The sequence below is a fragment of the Melanaphis sacchari genome, unplaced genomic scaffold (assembly GCF_002803265.2).
Source record: "Melanaphis sacchari strain LSU unplaced genomic scaffold, SCAv2.0 Contig0_pilon_pilon, whole genome shotgun sequence".
Classification (NCBI taxonomy): Eukaryota; Metazoa; Arthropoda; class Insecta; order Hemiptera; family Aphididae; genus Melanaphis; species Melanaphis sacchari.
In genome coordinates this window covers 4,606,120-4,634,118 of record NW_020270366.1, presented here as the reverse complement: position 1 = coordinate 4,634,118, position 27,999 = coordinate 4,606,120, and the positions used below count along the sequence as shown (strand labels likewise).

General features: G+C 32.3%; 1 protein-coding gene across 1 annotated transcript in view; it reads left to right on the top strand.

The window, feature by feature from the left end:
• The first annotated feature begins 2,628 nt into the window (after window positions 1-2,628).
• The window catches only part of LOC112596357 (homeobox protein abdominal-A homolog), a 31,920-nt gene continuing 6,549 nt past the window's right edge, over window positions 2,629-27,999 (top strand). Inside the window, exons 1-2 of the mRNA XM_025342037.1 lie at window positions 2,629-3,759; window positions 8,556-8,588. Of these exons, the coding sequence (XP_025197822.1) occupies window positions 3,132-3,759; window positions 8,556-8,588 (661 nt within the window). The 5' untranslated portion in view covers window positions 2,629-3,131. The remainder of the gene's footprint in view (window positions 3,760-8,555; window positions 8,589-27,999) is intronic.

Sequence of the window (27,999 nt, the reverse complement as noted above, 5' to 3'; positions counted from 1 at the left end):
TTTCTCCTCCAATTTCCTACTGGAAATGATTTAAAAAATAAAATGTCAGTCTTCAAGTGTATACCATCTGTGACCAATTTCAAATCTTGTTGATAGTTAATAAAGCTACAATTAGTGTGCGTTTTGGATTGCTTATAGGTATTATCCCCAAAAAATGTAAGTGCACATACATAGATATGAAAAAGAACGTGTAATTTTTTTTTTTTAAATACAACATTGTAAAACCATTAAATTAAATTAAATCATGAAAAATAACATGCAGTCAAGGTCACGTTCTTTAAAGAACGATTTTTAAGAACACGTCTTATCGACTAGATCTCTATAATTCACATAGGTATGTTATGTTTCCTTATTAAAATAAAAAAATATCGGTTTACAATAAAATGTTCATTATTTTATTCTTTGTAATAACAAGTATATCAAACGGTCGAATTTAGTGCATGTAAAATATAGATACTCGCCTTTGATTAAATATTTGCATATTTAATCAAAAAGCACTGACGGAAATTATAATCTCACTGACATTTAATTACATGATGTAATACATTAATTATCAAATGATATATATTATTGCGATATTTCAATGCAAAATACCTACATCGTTGATTAAATTATTTAGAAAACGTAAATTGGTTTACGCTTGATTCATAAATAAATGTACACATAATATACATAGAGTATTGATTTAATACAATTTTCAATAAAATTAGTAGATTAGAAATACAGTTTTAAAAATTTTTTAGAAAAAAAAAATATAAAAATAATGCATCATTATAAAACGATTAGCTTATTCACTTCGCACAAAAATTCAAACTATGGTAGCTGTACATAATAAATAATATAATTTTAAAATATAAATGTATACTGTTTATAAAATTAAGATTTAAACACTAAACACCATTAACTCTACACAATATTATTATGTTGTAAAAACATAAGTACAATATTAGACATTCATGGTTTTTGTCAATTCATTACTCAATTATAATCTATTAGTGAATAACTATTGTGAATTATAAAGCTATTGTAAAATATAATTTATAAATAAACAATTCAATGTATAGTTATGTATATCTCAAGGTATAGCATAAGTATCTACCTAGCCATTTAAACAAGTATAAAATAATTTTTATGGTTATTTAATTCGTATATTATATGCGTACTTTATAATAGTAATCCGATAAATAATAATACCTAATCGTATAAGGTGCTTGTCAAATAAATATTGTTTTAATTTAACATGTTAACAGTATGCTTACAGAATGAAAATAGCCAATTAAAATTTATGTTTTTTAAACTGACAATAACCGAATGGTTGAATTACTTATAGAGTACTTAATGGTACGAATATGATACCTATGTCTTAGTGCATCAACTATGTTGAAATTATTAATGTAGGAGTTTAGTATTGTGAAATCATAATATGTAAATATAGCAATACATTTTATAGCCATTAATAAACAGTTCCTACTTAATAACATGGAACTGTTATTACACAAAATTATACTCAATATAACTATATAGACCATAATAATATTTAATTAACTATGTATTATTTGTATAATTCCGTTTTAGTTGTTTAAATGTATCCGTCTCGTTATGAATTTATATACTTATAAAGGTTACCTTGCTGTGTATGTTGTACAGCGGCATAATAAATTATAATCGTTTCGCACCTACATTTTATTAATGTTAAGGACACGCGTGTGGTTATGCATACAAGGCGTCTCGTTGAGTATTCCAACACAGCGATCACATAATAAGCTACGACAGGTGAGTGTTTATAATTTTACATCGACAAAGATAATTTACAATGTCGGCATAAAGAAATAAAGAATACGTCTTCGGTGAAGTTGGTCGTAGAAGATAAATTCGGGTCGAGTGTACTGATATAAAAGATTTAAACGCGAAAAAAATAACCATTGCAAACGGAGTGAAAATAAAAAAAGCCAAACTGCTACGTACAATAATAAAATTAATAATGTCATATTATTGTAAGGAATATTATTTATTATTAACAAACTAAGTGTTAATATTATTTATTATTATTACGATCATAGACTCGCGTGCGCGCGGGCCAGAAGAAAACGAAATAAGAAACGAGATCGGTCGTATGCCGCGAGAGTGCGCATTTGACGGCGGCACACACGAGACCTGCGCGGTCGTCGATTGGCTGTCGTGACGGAGGGAACAAGTACCGGGCGACGTGGACGGGGGGCGACGCCACCGGCCCGCGCGCCGTGCCCGACCCGTTTCTAGAGCCGGCCACCACGGCCGCCGCCGCCGATGCGCGTGTGCACGCCGGTTCGCGCGCGCGCGCCCGTGTAAGTATTGCCGTGTGGTCGTGTGCGCGCGCGTGTGTGTGTGCGAGAGAATGTGTGCGCGCGCGTCCAGAGAGAGGTAACGCGACGACTGCAACGCGGACGACGACTGCGACGAGACGACGACGGTCGACTGGGCCACGCCAATACCCTCCGCGCGCCGCCCGGGTCATAAACGATCTCACAAACAAGTGCTCAACGTTCGGGAAATTACCCGCTCCGCCATATAATATTATATCGCCAAAGGCCGCCGCCGTCGTCAGTGATCGCGTCGCCGCCGCCGCTGCGCGGGTTCTTTTTATTTTTCCGCTGCTTTAACACGCGGTTTGAAAATATTGTTTTAATATTATCTTCCCGTTGGTTTAATTTTTTTTTTATTTACTCTCGTCGTCAATCCGCGGTTTTAATCCACACGCATTCCCGTGTCGGTCGTGCAGTGCCGTTCAGTGTCCGTACGATCGTCCGCAATATTTTCGGGTTTTGAATATATACGTGTATATGTAAATATATATATAATATATATATATATATACAATTAAAAATACATCGACAATTTTTTAAAATTTTTTTAAACGCCGTGCGTTAACGTTTAACGACGACGATATACAATCCGCATCGGCATACGACAGCATAATGCGGTGGCGTTGACGGACTCTCGCACTCATCCATAATATTTCTGGCGACCACAAAATAAGGACGTGTACCTATTGTAAGACCGTGCAACACCACATAAACACTATACGGACGTGCGGCCAATAATCGCACCGCTGTGTAATAACCCTGTCTCCGGTCGCAACTTTCGCGCCCGTCATGAGTTCAAAGTTCATCATCGACAGCATGTTGCCCAAGTACCATCAACAGTACCACCATCAGCTCTTGAACCCCGTGATCACGTCCGGCGGCGGGCTTGACTCTTCGGCCGTCAACTACAGCTTGACGCCCAACAACTCGTCGTCGAGCAGCGCGGGCGGCTCGCCGCCGTCCACGTCGTCGCTGGTCTCGCCGGCCGCCGGCCGCATGTACCCCGCGTACGCCGTCCACCATCACCAACAGCAGTTCGGCTCGGGGGCCGGTTCCATGGCGTTCACGTCGCCGGGCTCGGCCGCCCTGGCCGCCGCCGTCCAGGACGCCGCGGACAAGACGTCGTCGTCGTGCCGGTACGGCGGTGGCGTCGGCGGCGTGAGCGTCGGCGGCGTGTCTGCGGCCGACACGATGGTCAACAGCTACGCCGCTCTGCACCATCACCACAACCAGAACGGCGCCGGCGGCACCGGAGCCGTGTCGTCCATGGCCGCGGCCGCTCAGTTCTATCACCAGGCGGCCGCCGCGTCCGCCGTGGCCGCCGACCCCCTCAACACCGCGTGCGGCGGACAGCCCGGCGCCCCCGGACCGCAACCCATGCCCGACATACCTCGGTATCCGTGGATGTCCATTACAGGTAAGCGCGACTTTGCTGTTATTCGCCTAAATTGTGTCTCGTGTCGTACATCGTTTGTCGCCGTAGAAAACCTGTTGAGCGCGCAGAATTGCTGTTGGGTCATATTATGCCGTTCTGCTGTAGATTATTGTGTTTAAACACTCCTCCGACCCCGTTCGTAATTTCTGATATTATGCTAAAATCCCGAAATATGTACGCCATACCACGGTATGGAGACGGTAACGTAGGTTATGTAATATTGTATACAATAATGAATATATCGTACTGTATACCTGATCAGGGTATTTTAATTTGCTAGAGCATAAAAAATAGGTTTTTCGTTCTGTCGCGTATATTTTTACGATTCCGAACTCGCTGCTTTTAATGACTTTTCAACGAATCCGTAACGCGTTGGCAGATCGTTGACATCGCGAATTTCTTGTTTAATCTGCTTTACCATTATTCTCGCCTAATTATTTAGATTTACGGTAATGAAATATATTATTGTATAGTTTGATATTCCAATTACTTTTTAATTTATAATGTTTAAATTGTTTTAAATGTTCCATATAATTACATCATGTATACGCTCGTAACTAACTAAAATTATGTTTTAACTTGTGTGATACTGTGGTAGGTAAACTAATACATTGCCTAAATCAAATATCAATATTAAAAGTGTATCTATACATAAAATAATATAATTTAATACAACAATAAAAACGTAAAAATAAGTCTATACCTTTGTTGATAGGAATTAATTTTTCTTTATTTTATTATACGTAGTCTTCAAGTTGGTAGTTCAAATATGTGTTTATATTTATAAAACTAGGTTAAATAGAACACATGCTTGTTTAGTAATAGTCTTAATTTTGTATAATGTGTTATAATAGATACTTGTATAATTTAATAAGCGCCTAACTGTTTTAATAAACATATCCTTTATTTTATTCATAAATGTTTTCTGATTGGACGTAACGTTTCATATTTTGATAAAATTACATTAGGTAGTTAATTTATTATTTAAACTACGGAAATGATATTAAATGAACAATTTAATATATTTATGCCACCAAATAATATTATTTAAATATATTAATGTCACCATCATAAAGTAAAGACCATTAAAATTTAATTATCCTATAAATTATATGTAAATAAGCAGTAAACATACAAACTTAATTATGTGTACAGCAATTACAGTTATAATTTATACTAATATAAATTAAATATTAGTTATAGTATAATGTATATATATTTTACTAAATTATACACTTACAAACAAATTATTTATTTATCATTACTAAGACAATAAAAGTGTTTAAAATATGTTTAATTGTTTTTATTTGCAGTAAATATAAAAAGGTATTTAAAGTTTGCATTTTGTACAAAACTGTATGACTTATAGCTGAGTAACCTATTCTAACAAAAAATTGATTATACATTTATACAGTAAACACGAAAAAAATTAAATTAATCTTTATATCTAACATTTAGTCGACACTTGTCAAAAAAATTTGCAAATATATTAAATTCAACTAGTGCCAATAAGTCGTGTGAATGTGTTGATGGCATTATATAAATAATATACTTGAATGATATGCATATTTTTTTGGAATTCAACCAATTTATTATTGCCTAAATCTAATACTATCCATTACGCACGCACCCGCATCTCATTCTAATACAAACCGCCTATTACTTACTACTACCCACACTAACTCGTATATTATTTTATTAGACTATTATTTCATTACATATTTAAATTAATTGACTAGAATGTTAAAATAATATATTTTTTAATAGTATTAGGTCATATTTTATATTCTTTTATATTTTCAAAAGTTTGCTACTTTTTTTTGTTGAAATTATAAAATATTAACCACTTAAAACATAATATTATTTACAATTAATAACTATAATTCCTAAAATTATCTGACAAACGGTTAAATAAGGTTTAAATATAATACATATATAAATATTCTAAACAAAAATACCACATGTTCACATGAACTCCTGTTTTGTGATCAATTAAATTAAAAACATTTGGATTACTGTGAATATCGTTTAATCAGTAATTAACTATTAAACCTAATCTATTGTAAAATTATAATTATAGACATTATAATAGTCTTAATATTTTTATATTAACTTTTCGTTTAAGAATAGAGAATTTACTTCAAGCGACGCTGATAGATTTAGTATAAAAATCAATGATTTTTTTAATTATACCAAATTTTTATTTAATTTTGGCGATTGGGTATGTTAAGTTCCTACTAATAATTACAATTTATTAGAACAATGATATGCTTTACATTCATCTGTGCAGGCGTTTATTAAAATTTTAATTATTCTAATCAAATAATAAATAATAGTATATTAATATTATAATATCTAAATTAAAGCTAAAAAAAATATTTATAAATGAGAAACTACTGTATACAGTGTAGTTATAGTTACAATTATAAACATATTAATGATAATATCGAGAGAAATATAAAATAGTGACAGCCGACTGAGTATCCAAATACTTAATATGAAATTAAACGTCCATTTTGATACTGATCTGACAAAATCTGTTAATTTGGATAAAAATATAGAAAAAATAAGCAGAACGTAATGAAAATGGTGTATTATAGGACTTTCACGAATTTATAATAAATAACCAACATAGAAATTAAATTGGTAATACTATCTATAAATCGACTATACAATTCATTTTGAAAGTTGTGTACTGAGAATTCATTTTCATATAGATATTATATCTTAAATTGTCAATGATACCATTATAGGTATACGTAATTTAATTATATCTGTTTAAATTGATTTTACAATTTTGCGAATTTTGTGCTTTGATGTTCATATAGTAATAATGAAGTAAATATACTAAACGGTAGATATTTTAAAATATACCTACGTTAGTTGTTCAATTTTAAAAATAAAGTGTTATCTAAACTAATGAGCAATAAATTATGAATTTATCTTTGGGTGGTTGACCAGTGTTCAGGAGGGGGAATTAGCGCGTCATGTGGATTTATACAGGTTTAGTTTGCCCTTGTTGCAATCTTTAGAATAACTAATTAGTAATTAGTTACTCATCTCTGATGACTACTGTATAATTATCGTTGCTTAAATCCATTACAATCGCTTTAATTTAGTATGGTCTTAATATTAATCAATGAATAATCATATAATTTCCTGTGATAATTTACATCAGTAAATAGCCACACAAATATCATAAGTATATCTATGTACTAATTCTCAACTGGTGTATGTTTTAAACGTTAATAATCGTTTGTTTAAAAATATTTTTTGCGCGTACAAGGCCCCACGAATATTTAAAAAAAATTATATTTTTATTCACTCGCACGCTAGTTTGTCGACGAACGGCCATTTGCATAATTATTGAACAATAGACTACGAGCTGGTACTAGTAGGCGGGCGGGTACGGCCCATCGCTTATAATATGATACCTCTGAGAAGATCATCGAGCCGCTAAAACCGGTTTATGTACATACTGAATTTTCGCATTAAATATAAAAAAGAAAATGATTTAATATTGCCGTCTATTGAGCTTTTTAACGCCTTTTGAAATCGTCGTATACATTGTCGTACTGATGGATACAGTGGCTGTCGGTTTTAGAAAAAAGTACTAACGGTCAGCCCAATTTCCCGAATACTTATTAACTTACATACTGTTTAGAAGTATCCGAAAGGGTACACTGACCAGATACAATATAATTATACCTAGAACCGTTGAAACTTGTAATGGTGTATAGTTGGGGAACAGCTACCCTCGTGGGCAAATACTTTTACAGAGGGTTCTCTCACCCTCTATCGCTCGCCTCATCACTCTTTGCCGAGTTCTTTGCAAAGCATGGCCGTACTCGCATTTCCACTTGCACCAGGGCGCCAGACCTAGTATACGATATACTGATTGCATACACTACAATAATGATTTATATTTTTAACTAACTCGCTGGTATTGGCGATATTTTTTTTTGAAAATACTAAATTACTAAAAATTACTTGTAATGTACGGTAGTGATTTAAAAACAATCGGTCGCTCTTTACCGTTCAGAACAATTTCTAAAATTTTCCATAGATAGGTATTAGTTTTAATTGATTCAATGGTTATAATAGTTATATTATTCACTATACTCGGTGTATGATAGATTGTTGTTCAGATTTTTGTTGAGTGAAAATATGTAGAAAGTCCCAAAGGTCACAATTATTATGACGTACTATGTTGTTTACTAACTGAGTAATCAATACTTCATTTGTAGTGCGGACAATTCCGACTAGTTTGATGATCAATAAAATCCACACAATAATTAGCATATTAAAAATGTATAAATAATATTTAAATTTTCATGCTCTGCGTTAGCGCCGCGGTCACAAACACACAAAACTGATTGTCAATTAAAAATAAATAAATAGAAAAAAACTGTCAATTATACTGATGCGATAAAACCAAATTTATATATGTATTGATTAACACGACGCAGCTGATTCGACAGAATAATCAATGATAATACTCTCAAAAGCTTTTTCATGTCGTTCGCGCGATTTTGATTTTTAATGTGAAATTATTGTATAAACGAATATCTACGTTTTTTTTATTGGGATATAAATCGTTGTAAACTGTAGTTTACCTATATTTTTAGGAAAAAACCTTTAAGTATATCGAGCTCTTCCCAACAAACGCGTGTATGATGTAATAACGTTATATGTATGTAGTATGTACACATGATATCACGATATTATGTCCGTAATATGACTTAAAAATGTTTTATTTATTTATTTTTTTGTTTCAGATTGGATGAGTCCGTTCGACAGAGTTGTTTGTGGTGAGTACCAAACATATTATTTATTTGTTTATCTAAGTTTACACGTACTAACTACTAGCTATATTATTATTGTCTTTAAACGTATATAAGTCAATAAAACGATTTTATTTTCTCTAAAAATTTTATAATACACCATATGTATTTTCCCTTTTTGCCGCCATTTGTGAGCTATAAGAAGTTCCAAAAAAATGTTTATCTATATTGTGGTATTCGTGTATTTTCACCGTCGTATCGACGCGGTTTTCTTTCGTTTGTATACTTTGTATGAATATACAATTTTGTAATTATATAGTTTTGAGGTACCTACTTGAAAAGTTACCTCTGCGCGTAACACGTGCACACAGCCGCATCAAAGTCGTTGTATACGGGCTACATTAAGTATTTTATGGGCATACACTCGCGAGCTGGCCAGTTAATAGGTTTTTATTGGACAACAATAAACGTTATAACAGCGCGGTATATTATTTATGTATATAAGTATATATCACTCTCCTTCCCTCTACTCTCTTTTTCTCATTATTACTTCTCCGTCGCACATCGAGTGGTATAAATTATGATTTATCGTCGTGTACGTATGGTGTGGCTTGCACGTCGTTTGTGTATTGTACGGCCTACCGTCGTACGGACGGGGTTGGTTGACTCTTCATTACCCTTTTTTGTCGGCGTGAGATAATTTCACCCTTTTCCAGGTATATCTCTGGCTCCCCGCCATTATAATAATATAAAATATTATTTTAATAATTCGTAGCTTACCTGCACGTGTACACATCATATCATATTATATGATGCATGCCTACGACGTACACCGGTGGTGGCGGAGGTATTTACCAATGGCGACGCCCGGAACGTAGGTATATAATATATCGTAATGATAATACGAGCGAATGAATAATATAATAAATGCGAGTTAAAAGAATAAATGAAGAAACGGACTGTGGGCGCGCGTCCGTGATGGTGTAATGCGAAGAAACGACGAAAATCCTATTCATATCGCGTGAAAAAAAACCCTACGTGTTTAATCCTCTTCGTCCGAGTTTTATGCAAATCGCGATTGCTGTAGTGTCCATGGCGCGACGATCTATCGTCCTGATCGAAAATGGGGAGGGAGTGGTGGTGGGTTTGGATCTATTTACACCATGTGCTCATTAGCATACCGTAATGTAGGTACACTATATTATACGTACACTTTTCGCTCGTAGGGATATTTTATAATTTTACCGCATAGGTACGTCATGATAAGCATATTATATGAAGTCCGCGTGTCGCCATAACGCGCCTTGTCAACGCGCGTGGGACGCGTCCTATTCCATCGAAACGTTTAGTAGTAATGATGTCGGTATAGGTATAATAGTATAGGTGCTCGCGCCGTCGGTTTTGAATGAATAAAATATCAATAAATGTATTAATTTACACTGCCGCCTAACCCATTATTGTATATAACATACTATTATTGTTATTATAATAGCCGTGTGCGATATGCGAACTGTAAACGTTTCCGTTTGGAAATGTAGTATTTTATACACATCACGATCGTCGCCGACGCTGCAGGACACTGTGTTCTTCTACGCCTCTTAAAATAATAGTATAATATTTTGTAGTGGCCACTATATGTGTTTACGACGTTAATATATCGTCATTGTCATTCGTCGCATTCAGATAGGATTTTTTTCCCATTTTTGACGGACTGAAGAGAAAACGACGTTGTCGCGACCATTTGTTCTCGGAAGTAAACGCATTTTGGTTTTTTTAATCCTAGATAATTTATTATTTTTATTCGAAAGCTATACCGACTTGCTATCGCTCCTGTCACTTATTATTTATACGTGGTTTCACCCAAAACGGAACAATGATTTAGAAACGACGGAATTTTAGAATATTTATGCTTAGTGCTTACCCTATTGTAATATTATATCCGTAATATCAAACAGCATAATATTATTTAAGAAAACGTTTGCTGGCTGCAATGAAAATGGTAGAGGTATTATGTATCTATTATTTTAATAGACTCGTCGTTTCCTCTCTCGTGGCTGGCATAGCCCGCAGACGAACACAACAATGTCTTGACGACGAATGTTCATGATTTTTTTATTGTTCGTCAGTAATACATTAAAAACAATAGTCTCAGTGTAGTGGCGACTGTTCGTTATTTCAGTTGTAGCAACTAGGTACCGATATCATGCACAAGTCGTAATTTAAGAAGACAATAATATTGTCATCGATAATGTTTGTAAATTAATTTACTTCACGCACGCCAATATTACACGTCTCAAGGTCACCGCGGTGTATAATATTGTGTATATTTTATTTTATATGCGCGTATCGACGACAGTTTCTGTCGGGGTAATGCGTATTAATTATATTAACTGGTAAAATTGGATTTTTTTCATATACACAGTAGTCTTTTAAATTTTAATTATTCCCTCAAAATTATTTTTAATACATTAACGACGTGTTGGAATAGTCATAAGCTTGTAATATATTATAAGAAAACCAGCATCCAACTAGCTTGCTCTGTGCTGAAATGTCGTATATACAAAAGTAACAGCTCGATTATTGAAGTTTCCTTTTTTTCGATCTCGAATGAAATATTATAATATTACCTGTGTGTTTTTTTCACCTAAAATATTACACGATAAATACTACACGATAAATTTTAATTGCATGTTAATCGTTAATCATATTTTTGATTTTTTTTTTTTTATATTTACAATTATATTACTGTAATTGAAGTGCCTAGGTCTAATAAAAAAATAAAAAATGTCATATGAGTCGTCAACTTGTAAAATTAAAAACTGAACTGAAAATAAATAAAAACCTTCTTGTGATAGGATTTAGGGAGACTCGTGCGAACCTGTACGTTTTATAATATGCATGCATAATTTATTAAATGGTGGCGTTATTTTTGGTATCGTTGCGATTCGTTTTTATTGCGGTGTATGAGTAGTAGTAGTTTCAAAAGGCGCAGTGGTAGCTACTACGAATAAAGGCGTCGAGGTTATAATACCAAACAATAGTAATAAAATACAAATATAATATTATAATTGTTTATTCGTTGAACAATTATAATAATGGACGTGTAAAAAACATTCAACAGCAGCAGCTTCGACTATGGGGCAGCCTAACCAAAAAAGTGACGTGGTGACGTTCGAAGGGCGGATGACTGAGTATGGGTAGGATGATGAGTAATCTCCGAGCACAACCCTATTACGGCGCTGCTATGGTGTAAGCTGTAAAGTATTACGGTCGCTTTTTAAGTAGTTCCGTGACATTTGTAATTATTATTTATTATTATGTCCTCTGTATAATCATAACCAATAACGATAAGAATCGACAATTCTTGAGAGAGTGAGTGAGCAGCCACTATAAATTAACTAAATTGAACCAACTCACTCTGCAATACCTATTGGCCATAATCAACGTGTAGAGTTATAAATGTTATAATATTATGTGGTGTACTGCCGCCGGTTTATCGTTGTGTTGGCCTCGTAAAAATGGCCGGAAAATCGACAGGTTATATTGGCATTCGGGCCAATTCGGGGTAATAACGCTGATTTTCGTCGCTATTCTTTCGACCGTGACCGTGATGATTGAGTCTAACGATGATTCTTACTTCTCATTCCGATACTGTACCTCATTATCGTACGTGTTTAAATATAGAAGATACGTAAATATTATCGCCCAACGACTTTAGTTCTGATTGTTAAATAGACATAACTATGGGACTCTTGTTATTCCGCTATCTGCAGTTGATAAAATTATCAGTGAATAGTATATTTTCATCTCGGTCGAGGGATATTCGGAAAATCGTCCAGCCAAACGCATTGACGACATCGTTGTGGAGTGCCGCAGAATGTTTAAATTTAGGACCAATTAGTCTAAAAATTTCCCAGTATTTTTAAAATAACTAGCTACGCTATATGCAATATAATATTATTTAATATTGTCCATACCAAAGTTGACCGTAAGTTCGATTCAATATTTTTAGAGCAATTACATTTAATTTAAAATAATAAAAATAAACAATAATATTTCATGGGATGAAACATGAAAATGTTTGCTGTGTATGCAAAGCTAAAACTATTAATACTGTTAGAAATGTACTATATTAATTAATAATTAATTGTAAGTACGTTTTTTTTTTAAACCTGTTCACAAATTTACACAATACATTATATAATTAATATGTATAATATATTAATTTAATTATTATTAACGGTTTCTAAGTTTTCTGAATAGTATTTTTACATTATAATTTTATGTTCGCTTTAGTTAATCTTAAAATCTTGTTAACTTTTATGTAATAAAAAAAAGAAAAATCCCATATGAATTACAATGAATTGCTAATATTTTGATGATTGATTCCGTTACGGTGATATTGATTTTCTTTGGATTTCCACATTTCCCACCTGATCACGGATGTCGTTATTCATACAGCCGTTTTTTACTGATGGTGGTGAACCGAGGGGAGGAGGCAAAAGGAAACGCATATATTATCATAAGTATAATAACCCGTTTCGTGACATCGCTTGGTGAGACCGCACGCAAGTCTTCGGGTCGATCCGGTTTATCGTTATGATGGCGGCACACACATGTGTACACGTATTATTTAGTAGACGCGGATAAAAAGATACATGCATGTGTGTAAAAAAAAAAAAAAAAAGGGGGAAAAAACGAGTATCCAGGATGAATAATAATAATAATAATAATGGTCGTTGTATTTAATCGGTGGAGCTGCGGCGCAAGAGGGAAAAAACAACCCGTGGACAATGGTGGCATGTTTATTATACATACACTTATTATATATGGACGGACGGGTCGCTTCTTGTTATTGTAATACGTGTTTTATTGTGTTGTATGTATTATAATATATATTTGTGCGTATTTTTTTTTAAACATAAATAGACGCGCACACGTATCGAAAAAGAAACCTCTTCGGCGACAACTAAGAAAATATCAGCCGTTGTCGGGCGTCGAGAAATGTTTATACCTATCACAGGAATGCAGCTGTACTGTTTGCGGCTATTGAGCGGTTGGACTGTAATTATTATAGTGATCAAAGTCGTAAGCAACTAAGCAAGTAAAGTGTTGAGATGGCTACATATCGCGTTTTACATATTATTTATTCAACATAAAATACATTGATGTATTTATTATAGATCTACTCTATTCGCTTTAAAAAAAAAAAAAAAATTATAAATGTGCTTTTAATTGTTTTCAAGAGTAACATTTCTTTGTGTTCAGGTGTATTAATATAGGCATTGGCGGACGGATAATATACGTAATAATAATAATATAAATTATTATTTAAACGCGTGTGCATAGTTCTGGGTGCGTGCACGTTTGTAAATCGCGATATTAATATAACGAGAAATAAAACATTTATTTGCATATAATAAACATAATAATATATACAATATCAGTACAGTTTATGCGTTGAGGTAGGTCGCAACTGCAATGTAATAATATAATGCTTTATACGACTGTTGGATGTAATATGTAATATTAATATGGTGTGTGCGTATGTGTTTATTCCGGATACACGTCGTAGTATACGCGTTCGTGTTAGGTAAATCCGCGTGTGAATTATTTACCGAGGTTGGGTATCATTATCACTGAGGAGGTGCCTACTATATTTGTGTTTAGTAATATTCATTAAACAAATTACACTCGCTATCTCCGTTTCGTTAAACACAATAATATGGTAATTTCGTGTACACTAGAAAGTATTCTATTAATGTATACAATTAAACGGTAGGAAAATTAATAATAATCGGCCGGATATAATATTGTTGTGAATTGTTATCGACGCGCGACGTCGTCGATGCGCGACAACCAAACGCATATTATTTTAATCTGAATTTACTTTTAAACAGCTTGGACTTAAATATTACATTTATTATGGGTCGTTATTCTTGATTTAATTATTACAGTTAATCCGATCTTACTATTATCTAATGAAACTAAGACTATATGCATATCCATCCGATATCCGATTTCTGACTATTGATTTTAAGAAAAGTCACTTAAGTGATCACGATATATATCTATGTAAGTTTTTGTTTTTGTCATAATTTTCTAAAGAGGACATCCGCTAGTATTTCTTGTAGTCTTCGTCTTCAAGTGTGTAACAACAAATGTATACGATCAGTTATTTACGTTTTACTTAGCTTCTTTAGTAAATTAGCTTATTATTAAAACATTAAGATATCAACATTGTCTGTGATGTGTTGAATATATTTTCCAATATTTTATTCTGAAACGTTTTATGTTCATTTTTAAACTTAAATTAACATTAATTAAAAATTAAATATGATATATATAATAAATTGTAATACCTTATCAAATACCTGTACAAATTTATAATAACATTTTTCGTTTAATATCTTGGTTTAATAATACATTAAAATTTAAAATAGAATATTCATATACAAATCGAATAGTAAAATCGAGACAATTTTTATACTATTTCTTTGTATTAAAAAAATTTTAGATAAAAAATATGTAAGGATAACATATTTGCTGCATTCGATTTTTTTTATCTGAAATAAATAGCTTAGAATGATTGTAATACCGCATTAAAATTCAATCAGTCGAAAGAACCTAACATAAATTATCTTTGTAAAACCAAAATCATTTCCTAGATAAGAATTATTTTAACTATTAAAATTACTAATTATAAAAAATTACACAAAAAAGCAATACTTATGTTTTATTTATATAAATAATTTATTCAAAACTAAAAATCAAACATAATTTTGAAGAAAAGGTGAAATAATATTTATTAGTATTAAAATAGCTTTTGTCATAATAAACAAGTCGAGTTTAAGGCCTTTTAATATTATCTCAAAGGAAATACTAAATTTTTAAAATTAATTTTTTTTAAAATAAATAAAAAAATGTTCTATAACATAGATTTCTGTATTAAGAGGTATTGATTTTAGTTTAGAATCATTTAAAACTAACCGTCGTTAAAATCTCAGAGCTTTTCTATTTAAATAATGGTTTCACAGTTTCAGTGTTGTTCTTTTAAACAGAGAATAAATATACTGTTTGTGTAGGACAATGGTCCTATATTGACCTTTCCAACGACTAGTTTTTTTACGATTTATCATCATTAATCCTTGGGTTGTTGAGTTTCTTTAACATTCGTTTTTACGATTAATAAAATTGAACGCTGTCTTGTATTATATCATTGTGCTATTATTGTAACTATAATAACATAAAATATTATTATAATATAATATACTTTGTGGATAATCGGATGTTACTCGTATTCTCGTATCATATTAAATAATATGTATGTCATGTGTTGGAATAAAATAATTTGATAATACTGCGCAGAAAGGAAATTGTAAAAATTATTGTGTATACATTATTGAAACAATATTTTATGTGTCTGTTACGACTATTCCGTGTTTTGTTTTATTAAATACATCTGAAAATGATGCACTACTTTTGTTAATATACTTAAAAACTTTTTGTTCAAAATAGTTTGTCAATGCAAATGTATTCCCCTTTTAAAATGCAATGTGTTCAAATTTTCTATTATGATTTGTTTTTTTTTTTCACGACTTCGATTTCTGCAATGTGCTTTTTGAATAAGCTAAGGTACTGTTTATAGCTTATCGCTACCGACAATCGTTACAGATATGTTGTTTTAAATGCATATTAGCATAATATTTTTTGCAGCTGATAACGAGATGCGTTCAAATAGAAGGTCAAAATTGATATCGAAAAAATATCGCTGCTGCAAGAGGTACCAATAAAATGAGTATTCAAAGTCAAATAAATGAAAAATATTTTTTGATTTCCACATTATTTTTCCGTTTATAATTACATAATACGTCGAATAATTTGTAGATATATCTTGATAGTTACTTGACATATTATATTTTCATTCTAATCCCAATAAATGTAGTACGTGCAATTGATGTATATTATAAAAGTATTAATTACAATTTTTATGAAATAGAATGCAATCATATTTTCGGTGTTTTATTTATATTTTCATTCGAATTTTGAGACAATGATTTTAATTTATTTATGTTTAGTCTAATTTTTTTCCCGTTCTAACAATGCAAACGTTTGTTCGTATAGTTGTACATGTTGGCGCCACGATAATGGCTGTTAATGGCGTGTTGTTATTTATGAACTCGATTCAATATCAATTATTATAATCGATTTTTCTGCGTAGGATTGAAAAGTTTTTTGATCGCTGTTAAAAAAAAAAAAAAAGAGGGCAAACCATACTAGTGTCAAAATGATATATGGTCTGGTTAGGTTCTAATAACAAGTTCACCTTGGTATAGAATTAATAAAGACAATTGGCAAAAATCGCAAAAATCCATGGTTATCATACATTTTACTAATAATTTAGGTCATATGAAAGTTAATTTATTATCGTTATTATTATTTTAATGATCGATATGTGTTTTCATTATACAAGTGGATTCAGTGAATATTGGCGTTGTATATGTAGAAATAAAACTAATTGACTAGTGTATCGGCGAAATATCAAAGACTGGAAAATAACAGTGTAATTTAAATACTGATAAACACACAATTCAATTAACACATTAAATTACATATAATATGCAGTTATACAAGTTAAAACAAATGCATAATTACGTTATAACTCGTTATAACGTTAATGATAACTCATTAAAACGAATTATCTCAAATTGTGTGGTCCGTTATATTTTAACATTTAACCCTTTTTTTAAATATTAGTTATTAATCGTATAATTATCTATTTTTATTGCGCACATCAATAGTGTGTGTACTTACCGCTGTTATTTGATAAACCCACCACTAAATCGCCCGATTTCATAATAATATCATTTAGTTCGAAAACATACCTTATTATAATAAGAACACGTCATAATCGAGACGAGAGTTAGGTACCATAGCAAAAAAATAGCTTTGTGGGTACGTTGATCGATATGTCGAGGAGAGATCAAATACGTTTTAATTATTTACATTGTATATTGTACATGTTGCGTGCTAATGGTTAATCACGTGATCGCTCCATTTGTTTGAAAGTAGTGTAATAGATACCCAAGGTATAGCATGAGTATATTATATCAAATAACAATTGTTTTTCATTGCCAATATTAGAACCATCAGATTCAATAAAACACTTTACACGTATACGTTGATGTACGACAATATTGAAGTTAACAAGTCTAATAGTTATATGTATGAGTGTATGTGTCGTGTGGATGTCTGTTTATTAAAATAGAGAACCGATTATTTCCTATTGTTGATATTCAACATTTGAATATCATGCATTTAAAATCTACATAGATATTACTGATATTAATAGTATTAAAAGCATTTCAGTTTTATCGAAAATCTGTATACATTTAAAATCTATTTTGATATGAGTAAAAAAAGACATTTAATTTTTAAATTATTCTTTTCTTTTTGTTTATTACTGCGTAATTATTATGCTAATGATGTGTATAATGTATATTAAATTTATATATTTTAATGTTGTGTGTATAAGTAAATCTCTTATTATTCGACCAGAAATGTTTTTCGAAAACCATTTTGACGTTCTCTTATTTCAAAATCACCCGGTGGCTCCGCATTTTTAACGTCTAACCTTGCGTTCACTGTTTCTGAATATTTTATTCGCTGATCGTGTCATACGATTGCTGTTAAAAAGTAGTGTATGCGTGTGTGGTTTAATGACCGAAAATGTTTGTACCATTAGCTATATCCTCCTTTCCCGGGTTATTCATTTTTCCTTATCGTAAACATTTTTAAGTTTGCTTATACCTACTTATTAGCCCCGGGGCGCGTTTACTCCGAAAATCGTATTATTTTTGCGCACGCCAATAGTAGGTGCAGCAAGAGTTTGCGATTCTATCGCCCTCCGGTTGTATCGAAACGTAATAAATAATAATATACAAAAACACTTGTAACAGTCCGGGATATAGACTATCGATGATTAGGTTTGGTGCAGGGGGAGGGGGATGTATGGAAAAAAATAATACATACCATGAGGGAGAAAATAAAACATCGTGTATTATATATATATATAGGTAGGTTTACCGGAACCGGTTCGGCATTATTCTGGGCGTGTGTTCGCGAATCTATCCATCTCCTTCGGTTTTTGTGGTTCACAATAGCATGCAGCCATTGAATTCAGACCGCAAAACAAGAGACAAAACGTCTTTTTAGACTCTTGTCAAGAACAAAATTAAAACAACGCCCGACGATTTAGTATCATATGATATAATGCAATTTCGCGCGCCCTATAGTCACTTCTTTGTGAATAATTTAGTGATTACACTATTTTGAGGTCAGAAAGTATAATAATGGTAGTGCACTAGTGCTATTGATTTGGTATTCATTTACTCATAGCCAGTGTCGATATTTCGATGCTGATACTCGCAATTGATACTTTCCAGTTCATATCTCGGTTATGCCTTTATTCGTTCTAAAACGATCTGCACCACGTATTGGACATCACGAGTTATATAATAAAATAATTGTAGAGACTTCGAAGTTATTATGTTTTGGAATATTTCACTATATTATGTGTATAATTACTTAATTTTATAACATTTTATTTCGTTGGATTTTGGAATGTCGTAGATTTCTTAAACAATTTGATGAAATCTTTTTTAAAATAAATATCACGTGCATATACACAGGTTTTATTTTTTTTAAACTCTTCATTCTTAAATATACAGCGTAATATCAAATTAAAACGTGTAAATATCATGAAATATATACAAACATAACTGCACAGTGCTGTTTAATTTATATAGTCATGTTTTTTTGCTGTATTGACTATGTTAGTAGTAATTTAATGACATAATTTTTTTTTTTTTTTTAATACATAAAACAAATTTTAAAACACATTTATTGTGCATTTAGCATGAGTTATATATTTTTAGAGTTTCTGTATAGCAAATGCGTAAATATTGTAATTTCAAGTCTAAATAGTTCGACTACTCATATTATAAATTTTATAGATCCATAACTGTCCCATTACACATAATTTACTGCTTACACATTTTTAGTGTACAATTTTAGTACTTTATTAAAAAATTTAAAAACCTGTTCACGAAATAAATACAATTTTGCGTATTATGGTAAATGACCATTTTATAATTTTTTTTCAATTGAAAATTGTAGGTACTCTACTTGTATTATTTATATAGAAGTATAAAGTATTCGTGTTAAGAGTTATCGTTAAATATTATGGAAATTATTTTGAATGTCTTATTTTTGTAGGAAATTATTAATAAATATTTCTTACACCGGCTGTTATGCCAGGTAAAGTGAAAATATACATTCAGAACCTTGCATAGTTCATTCGTTTTACCAACCTACAAAACGGGAATTTAATCGTTTAAGTTCATAGCTTATCCCATATACGTTTATGATGCTTGGCAGTTATACACGCATAATGTATTATCATTATTATTTCACTTACTATGCTGCCGTGCCAGCGTCAGACTGCTTTGCAAGAATTCAAAACGCACACGCGTATAACATAATATAATATACTTATAAGTTATAATAACAACAATAAATCCTACGATAAATTTTTATTTTCTACTGGATTGTTGCTGTTTTTTTTTTTATCGGTCACCGACGACTGATTTACACAGTCTTCCGCGAGTTCTACGGATTATCGAATAATTTTGTTGAACGTCTAAACATAATATATATTATTATTATTATAATCTCTGTGGTTTGTCCGAGGTGATTTTTTCTGTACAGGCGCAGAGTGCGTGACCGTTACTATTACAGACAACATATTATTATTATCCCATACGGTTTTCGGTGTAGGATCAATAAAACGCATTAGTTTGTATACATACGACGTCTATACACAATAATATACATTAGTGCTGCAGCGTGACGTCTTGATCCCCTGCAACCCTTGCTTGCCTCGCTCACACTTATCACGATAGTAACAATGGTAAACGTCGACCCGTACAGAAATATATGTACAAATATATCGTATATTATATTATAATACGTCCGTGAAATCATTTTAGACCCTTTTCCGTTGTTGTGACAATTAGTCCCGAACTCTCGACTCGCCTTTCAAACATCATTTGTCGCATTTGGCCTGTAATAAATCTGTACAACGTTTTCTATAGATAGGTAGGTACTGCATAATTTATAACGTGCTCGCGAGTTGGTGGCGTTGTATACACACAATCATAAATCGTCTAATGACCTCGTCTTGCCTTTTTTTTTTTTTTTTTTTTTTTTTTGGGGTTTAGTCCAAAACTCGCACAAAAAAGTGCTTTTCGTAACGGTTCTTCTTTGGCGTTTTGGTTTGTATCTCGGAGTTTTTTCGTTTCTATATTTATTACTTTTGATTTTAGTGCTGTACATTATATTAATATCATCATGTGACACCACGTCTGGTAGTTTTTCAATGCCAACGAGCATTATTATTATAAATACTCTATGCACGCACATACCGTGAATAGTTTTCGATTTTCAACCGCCAAGGTTTGTATGCACAGAAATGCTTTTGAAAACGAACATACGCATTCGATATGCGTCGAGATACCATTATAATTTCGTATCACAATACCCGTGCTCTACACGACTGCGTCTATTCCGAGATTATTTTTCTTTTTTAAACAAATATAATGCGATATAATTGTACACACAATATATTATAACACGTATAATGTATGGGGGACATCGATTTTGAAACCTAATATATTTCGTTCGACGTTAGTCGTGATGCAGCTTGCCCTGCCAAAACGAACGTTAGTCTTACAATATGATATTATATTATTATGTTTATGTATGTTTGAAATATTATTGTATAATTAGGATCCAAACGCGGTCTCCGTTTCTCCTGAATAATGATAAAACTGAGAAAGAATTTTCGTTTAAAAATGGACTAAGAGAGAAGAATAAAAAAAAATTATTTTATTGTTGAAATAAGTTAACGGTGGCCTACATAATATGATACGTGTAAGCGTCCGAACGGAATATGAGTTTTTATACGCTAGTTCAATTGGTCTCCTTACTGCTACATACGATATGAGTATCCACTATATTATTATGTAAATACATTTTATTTGTATATTTTAAGGGGTGAATTATAATATATTTTCTATATTTTGATTGAGAATCGTGTAGTAGAAGATACGTGAAAAGAACATCAAACTATCGATTTTGGGAAAATATTTACACTAAGCGTTCACTGTTTTTCTTGTACCGACGTATAATATAATGCTAAAAAGAGCACCGTGATCGGTGCGCCAATAAAATGCTTTGTCGGCAATCTCCTCGCGCCCGGCTGCACTCCGCGGGAGATGGCTTATTGGTAGTACGTATATAATATATGTGGGCGGCAAGACAGGGAAAAATTAAAAACCTTCCGAACCCTCTTATTGTGTACGAGAAAAAAAAAAGAAGACTAAAAAATAATATAAACGAAGAATTATGGTTATTGCGCCATGAAGATGACTGTGTAGCGTTTGCCGCGCCGTTATCTCTGGCGGGGGCGCGGCTCCCGCGCTCTCTCATCTCGGTTGTAGTCCTTTGTAACCCTCTGCAAAGAAAATATATTACACTCGGCGCATATATAATATATACTACAACATCCCCCGTATAAATTTCTGCTGTTCAAAAGATCGTTGCGTAAAAGTAATGTCTCGGGGTCTTGGCGAAATGTCTTTTGAAAAATATATCTATACATTATGCGTGTACATTTATATATTATGTATATATGCGTTATGATATACTGCACCCTCTCGTGCTCGTAAATTTGTCGATAAATGCGTGTACTGAAAAGAAAACAGAAGGGGTGAAATACTGCGTTGAAAATTTTGTTCGCTAATCGTGGTAACTTGTGTGCATACTGTATGCACATGAAATTGTATGACTCTTGTCTACATATTATATTTATATTATTTTCTACGGTCACTATGGAATGTATTTATCTGCTTATTTATATTATACAAACGCGATATTATTCTTTCTTTATCCCTTTCTCGACCGATTCTTATGTTCACAATGAAACTAGAATATGTGATCGAATTGAAGGGTTTTATGTACATATATGTGTTTATGTCTGTGTGGTTTTGTGGCCGCCGTTCTTACCTGGTATTATATGCTATACGGGGTGACCTGATTTTGATGGGAAAAAAATAAGAGTTAGGTAATAATTCGATACGGTACGTTTTTTTTCTATTATATTATGATACCTATGTATAGAGTTAATATTTGTTATGTAGGTCAAACGATTTATACACACACACATACCTACCACAATAGGTATTTTCCAGCGGATTAAAGAGAATTTGGGTACTCCGTAGATATACCGTGTATATTATAGGTCACGTTATTCGTTTATTAGGTGCAATGATTCAAACGTTTTGAAATGTTCAATAATATAGGTTTTCGGAAGTATAATGATATCGCTTTTCTTTAAAAACTAAACAATTTTACTAAATTTTACTAACGAATAACAATTTCGATTAACGTTTATGTGTACAATATAGGTAATGATTTTAATAAAATTCTATTTATCTTTATTATATATAAAGACGGATTGAAATGGCAGAAAATGGCAGAAGCGTGCATATCATATAGTTTATTTCTCGTATTGAAATGTTGTGTTCCTTATGAATTAGAGGTAGGTTCTCACTATATTTTGATATATTATGTTATATCTTATATGTATATATGATGTTATTTCCATATTGGTATTCGGCTACGGGGTTGTTGGATCTCGTATTCCGTACAAACGAAGATAAAAAAATATATCTACACTTTCACATATGCGCAAATAACAGAAAAAAACAGTCGTTTTCTAGAGAAACGTATATTAGACGCGTATAGTACAAAATCGCAGGTGCTCTGGAGGTGATGTGAGTATATGTATATACATCTACATGTTTATATATAAGGTGTCGTAGAGTAGAAAAACTGCGAAAAATACGAGCTCATTTCATTTTCCACTCAGCTCGGTTCGTATAATACAATATAGCTACAGTATATGTAGGGAAACCCTAGTTCGATATTTCCCTTAGGTGTTATTCTCACCCCTTGTATCACCGTCGTATACCCGTTGCCTATATTGTGCACACATATATTTACACACACATACATGCATTCCGATGGAGGGCAGAATTGTGTAATATACACCAAATACGCCATCTGTTCGCGACCATTGTTCTCTGCCACTGTTGGGTTGAGAGGTGATACTATGTAGTATCAGAGAATGAGAGCGAAAAAAACGGCAGCGGTCCCAAGTGCCGCTCCAAAAAGGGCCAAGAAAGGTTATGGCAATAATTCGAAAGACGAACTTCGCATTTCCTTTTGGCATGTACATGGAGGAGGGATAGTTTGTTAGGGCAGCTTGTCGTGTGGGGGGATGTCAGGGGGTAGAATTGTTTACAGCGTTGCAAATTGATATTGCCGTTTCCAAGCCGTTTGCCGAATTTTTGATGAAAACGTACGTTGCCGATGAGAGGAGGGTCTTTTCATTATATGTGTATATACGATCGCGTGTTGACTGATATATGTACCTACCATTTCGCAGTCTGATGCCAATACGTGTGTATGTATAAACGCGACGGATGGGCAATTTTCAATAGCAACACTCAAAAAGATGACGTTAAATTGCGTGTGTATGTATATATGTATTATATCGTTTTCCATCTCCATACACCGCGTGTATAGCGGTGCCCCAATCGTACATTTGGGGGATTGCGTTTTGAAGCCTTGAGGTGAGCTACACACATGACACATGTACTTACACGTTGACAGTTACTTTTCTATGTGTGTGTATAATATAATGTGAAAACGATCGTCTTTCTGCAGCGCCGCGTTAAATTTAAAGGACCCATGGAGGGCAGCGCAGTCATTGAAATATGAGGTGCGAAAAATGTAAAGAAAAAATCTCCACGATAGCGTTGTATAGGGACACATACTTTCAAGAATAATAGTCGATAAATTATATCACTCGGATACGTATATTCTGGACCACAATATACAATAAACAAAGGTGCTTTTGTAGTATAAATCGAAGATTGATCTACCGGAGCAACTATACTGAATGTAATTTTTTCAAATAGAATTTTTTTTCGATTAACGTTTTATAATCTAATCCCCTAATCGTTAAAATGAATATAATATAATATATAATAGTCGGCTTCGTGCTGGCTTTGCTATTTTCGATGCAAACTGCTAGGTAGTATATTTGTAAATTGTAATCAATTTATAGTCAATGATAATGATAACAATAAGTATAATTTTGCTTATGAAAAGTATAACTTATCTATTGTGTCTACATATACATTTATTATATTTTAAATAAATTATAATAATAAAAAAAAATAAAAAATAAATTATACATAATATGTAGGTTTGTGTGAAGAAGCTTTGTCGTGCAAGCTGAAAGATTTAGAATCTAGATGAATGTCGTCTTTATTATACTGTGAAGATATATAGTTTAGATCCCGTGATATATATTGTATACGTTTTAACTTACGATCTTCGAGTGTATGTATATATATATTAAGAAAAACATGTAGTTTGAACGCACGGCGTGTCATCTAAATTAAAGCACTCAAATGTGGTCGCATATTATGTACACTGTGGGTATAGTGTATTTGGGACACATGGGTGGTACTACTACTACAATAATATAACACTTTGTCCGACGAGAATACCTCGACTGCATAGGATTATTTTCGTTTACCATATTTCGATTTTCGACTAATTTACATTTTTTTCCTCTGAAAAAAACATATTTCAAGTACACATTTATTCATAAAAAAAAAAAAAACTTCATGCCAGCTCATCAGTATTGTGAGATGATTTATGTAGTCTCGATATTATCATCATGTTTAGGTAGGCAGGTATGTTAAACTTATGTGATAAATTTGTTTTAAGCTCTTTCCTCCTGCGTCCGAAAATCATTTTAATATTTTATTATTTATCATAGTTCGTTAAACGGCATCTCCATGTCCGCATAAACGTGCTTTTCCCGAATATGTATAATATTAATAAACCCTTTTTAGCATATTTTTTGAAGCGAGTTGGCAGCGGTGTTCCGTTTACGGTAAAATATTAATAATAATTGTGTAAGCTGCCGGCAAAGGCCAAAAAAGAGAGCCACTGCTGCATTTTCGACCGAGGGCGGTGCAAACGGACTGGATAATGGACGAGTTCTTGGAGGGTCGGGACTGAGCAGGATAGCGGTGGTAATATTATAATGGCAACGACGTGGGCGAAACCGGCGTGGGGTAATTTCATCAGACACACCGGCAGTGGCGACGTCACATGCACGCGCGCCCGCGCAAGGGTGCGTTTTATTGTTAAGTGCAATTAAACGACGCGTCCTCCCCTTTTTCCCCCTTTTTTCCGAGATATCTTCTATGCACAGTACTATCCTTACGCCCTAACCTTCTATCCTACCTATTCGCATTTACCAACCCCTTTTCGCGTATACTTATATACTTACACACCCTCACGACAGTAGGTATATATAATTGCTTCTTTTTCTCCCATAGTCTCATTCGTTTTTCTTTATTCTCCTTCTTCTATATTTCTTCTCGTGAACCGAGCCGTAGGTTTTAATTAAAAAAATAATAATAATAATAATAATAATAACGATAAATAAAAGTACACGAGAGAATATAATATGTATAAGGTACAATATATAATAATGATATCGTATTCGAGAAAACGCCGGCGGTTGCTTCTTATCGCATTCTCTTTGCTAAGCGCATCTGCCGCCACCGCACCGTTGCGACTAAATTATTCTTATTATTATTTTTATCATCATTATTATCATCATTGCAGCGGTTAAATTTAATGGCACCGAAATATAATAATTGTGTGCGTGTACTGTATTTATGCGGACGTGACTCCACTGCGAAGTCGTTATACATGTATTATATTCTTGTATACGCGTAGTCTTAAATATATAACTAATATAAAAACGACAACACTTGGCGTGTAATATTTATTTATACAACGAGTTTTTGCCTGGCAGTAAATCGAATGAATTTGATGACACATGAAAAAAAATATCGTTACTAGAAAATTGCGATATTAACATATGATAATAAATATGGTAATAACTAATAAGACACTGCCAGATTAGGTTTTTTTTTATTAATTATTAACAATTGGCTACCGTTTTTTCAAATTGTTACGAGTGTTAAATTTTTTTTTTTCGAAATTCGTGTTCGGATGAGGTCACACAAAATTATACACACCTGATGTTTTTTTTCCGCGACTATATAAAAGAAAAACAGATAATATTTCAACTTAAAACAACATTAAAGGTGGTAGGTCATTTGTCATGCGTATAACTCTATAACATTGGAACTATGTTTTTAAATTACTATATGATGTATCGACCATCAATTATTATCGTTTACTGCCAGTATATCACTATATAATACCATGTATTGTTCGTTTATAAAATGTTACTTACAGTAAATTTATATTACGGTCTCAGACATTTGATGTGTTTACGTTTATTAAGACACGACGTTACTCAACCATGAAATTTGACTTTTAATCGACGTATTAAATACTTACGCTCCGATTGATTGCAATTTGTAAATGTTTTTTAGTAAACTCATCAGTTGTTTAAATGCCAATATACCGTTAGCATTGGTGAATAATGTGTTATTGAAATTAGTGCGGTTATTGTTTTAAAATATGAAGAATATAAATCTTATTTTTAATACTTGTCATACGTATATTATACTTACAACTGTAGAAAATTACAATCGTAAAAATGATCATCCAACTCGTAGGTAATTTTAATTAGAAAAATAATACAGTTTGATAACGATCCCAATGATCTCTAAATTCAAGTTTATTAATTAAAAAAAACTTTAAACAACTTACCTGATGTCGAAATTCCATCACACAACGCTCGAAATTAGTTGATAGATTATACGAACGATTGTGATATAAATATCAATATAAATATTATCAAATATTTTAATTATGTAGGAGTTTTTATCTCATGTTAAAATAAATTACAGATATAAATTATATTTGTATAGTTTGTTATTCTGCACACTTCAACTATAATAATATATATGTTATACAATTTGGTTTTGTTTTTTTTTTTTTTGCCAACAATCGTTTTTACGAGTATTTTTATTAACTATCTATTCATAGCGTATAAGTTATAAGTAAATTTTTCATAGTTAGAACAAGGATTTTATACACCAAAAATTATCGATTATTCATTTAAAAGTATGTAGTTAAATATGCTTCTCCCACAAAAAAAAAAAAAAAAATGCATGCCTATATTACACTAAAAAATTTAAATTTTTCTTTAATTATTTTATTTATTTTAATTGTTTTTAATTTTTTTACTTTATTCAATTGTCTATGTACCAAAATATGTATAAAAAACAAATTCAACCTATACAAA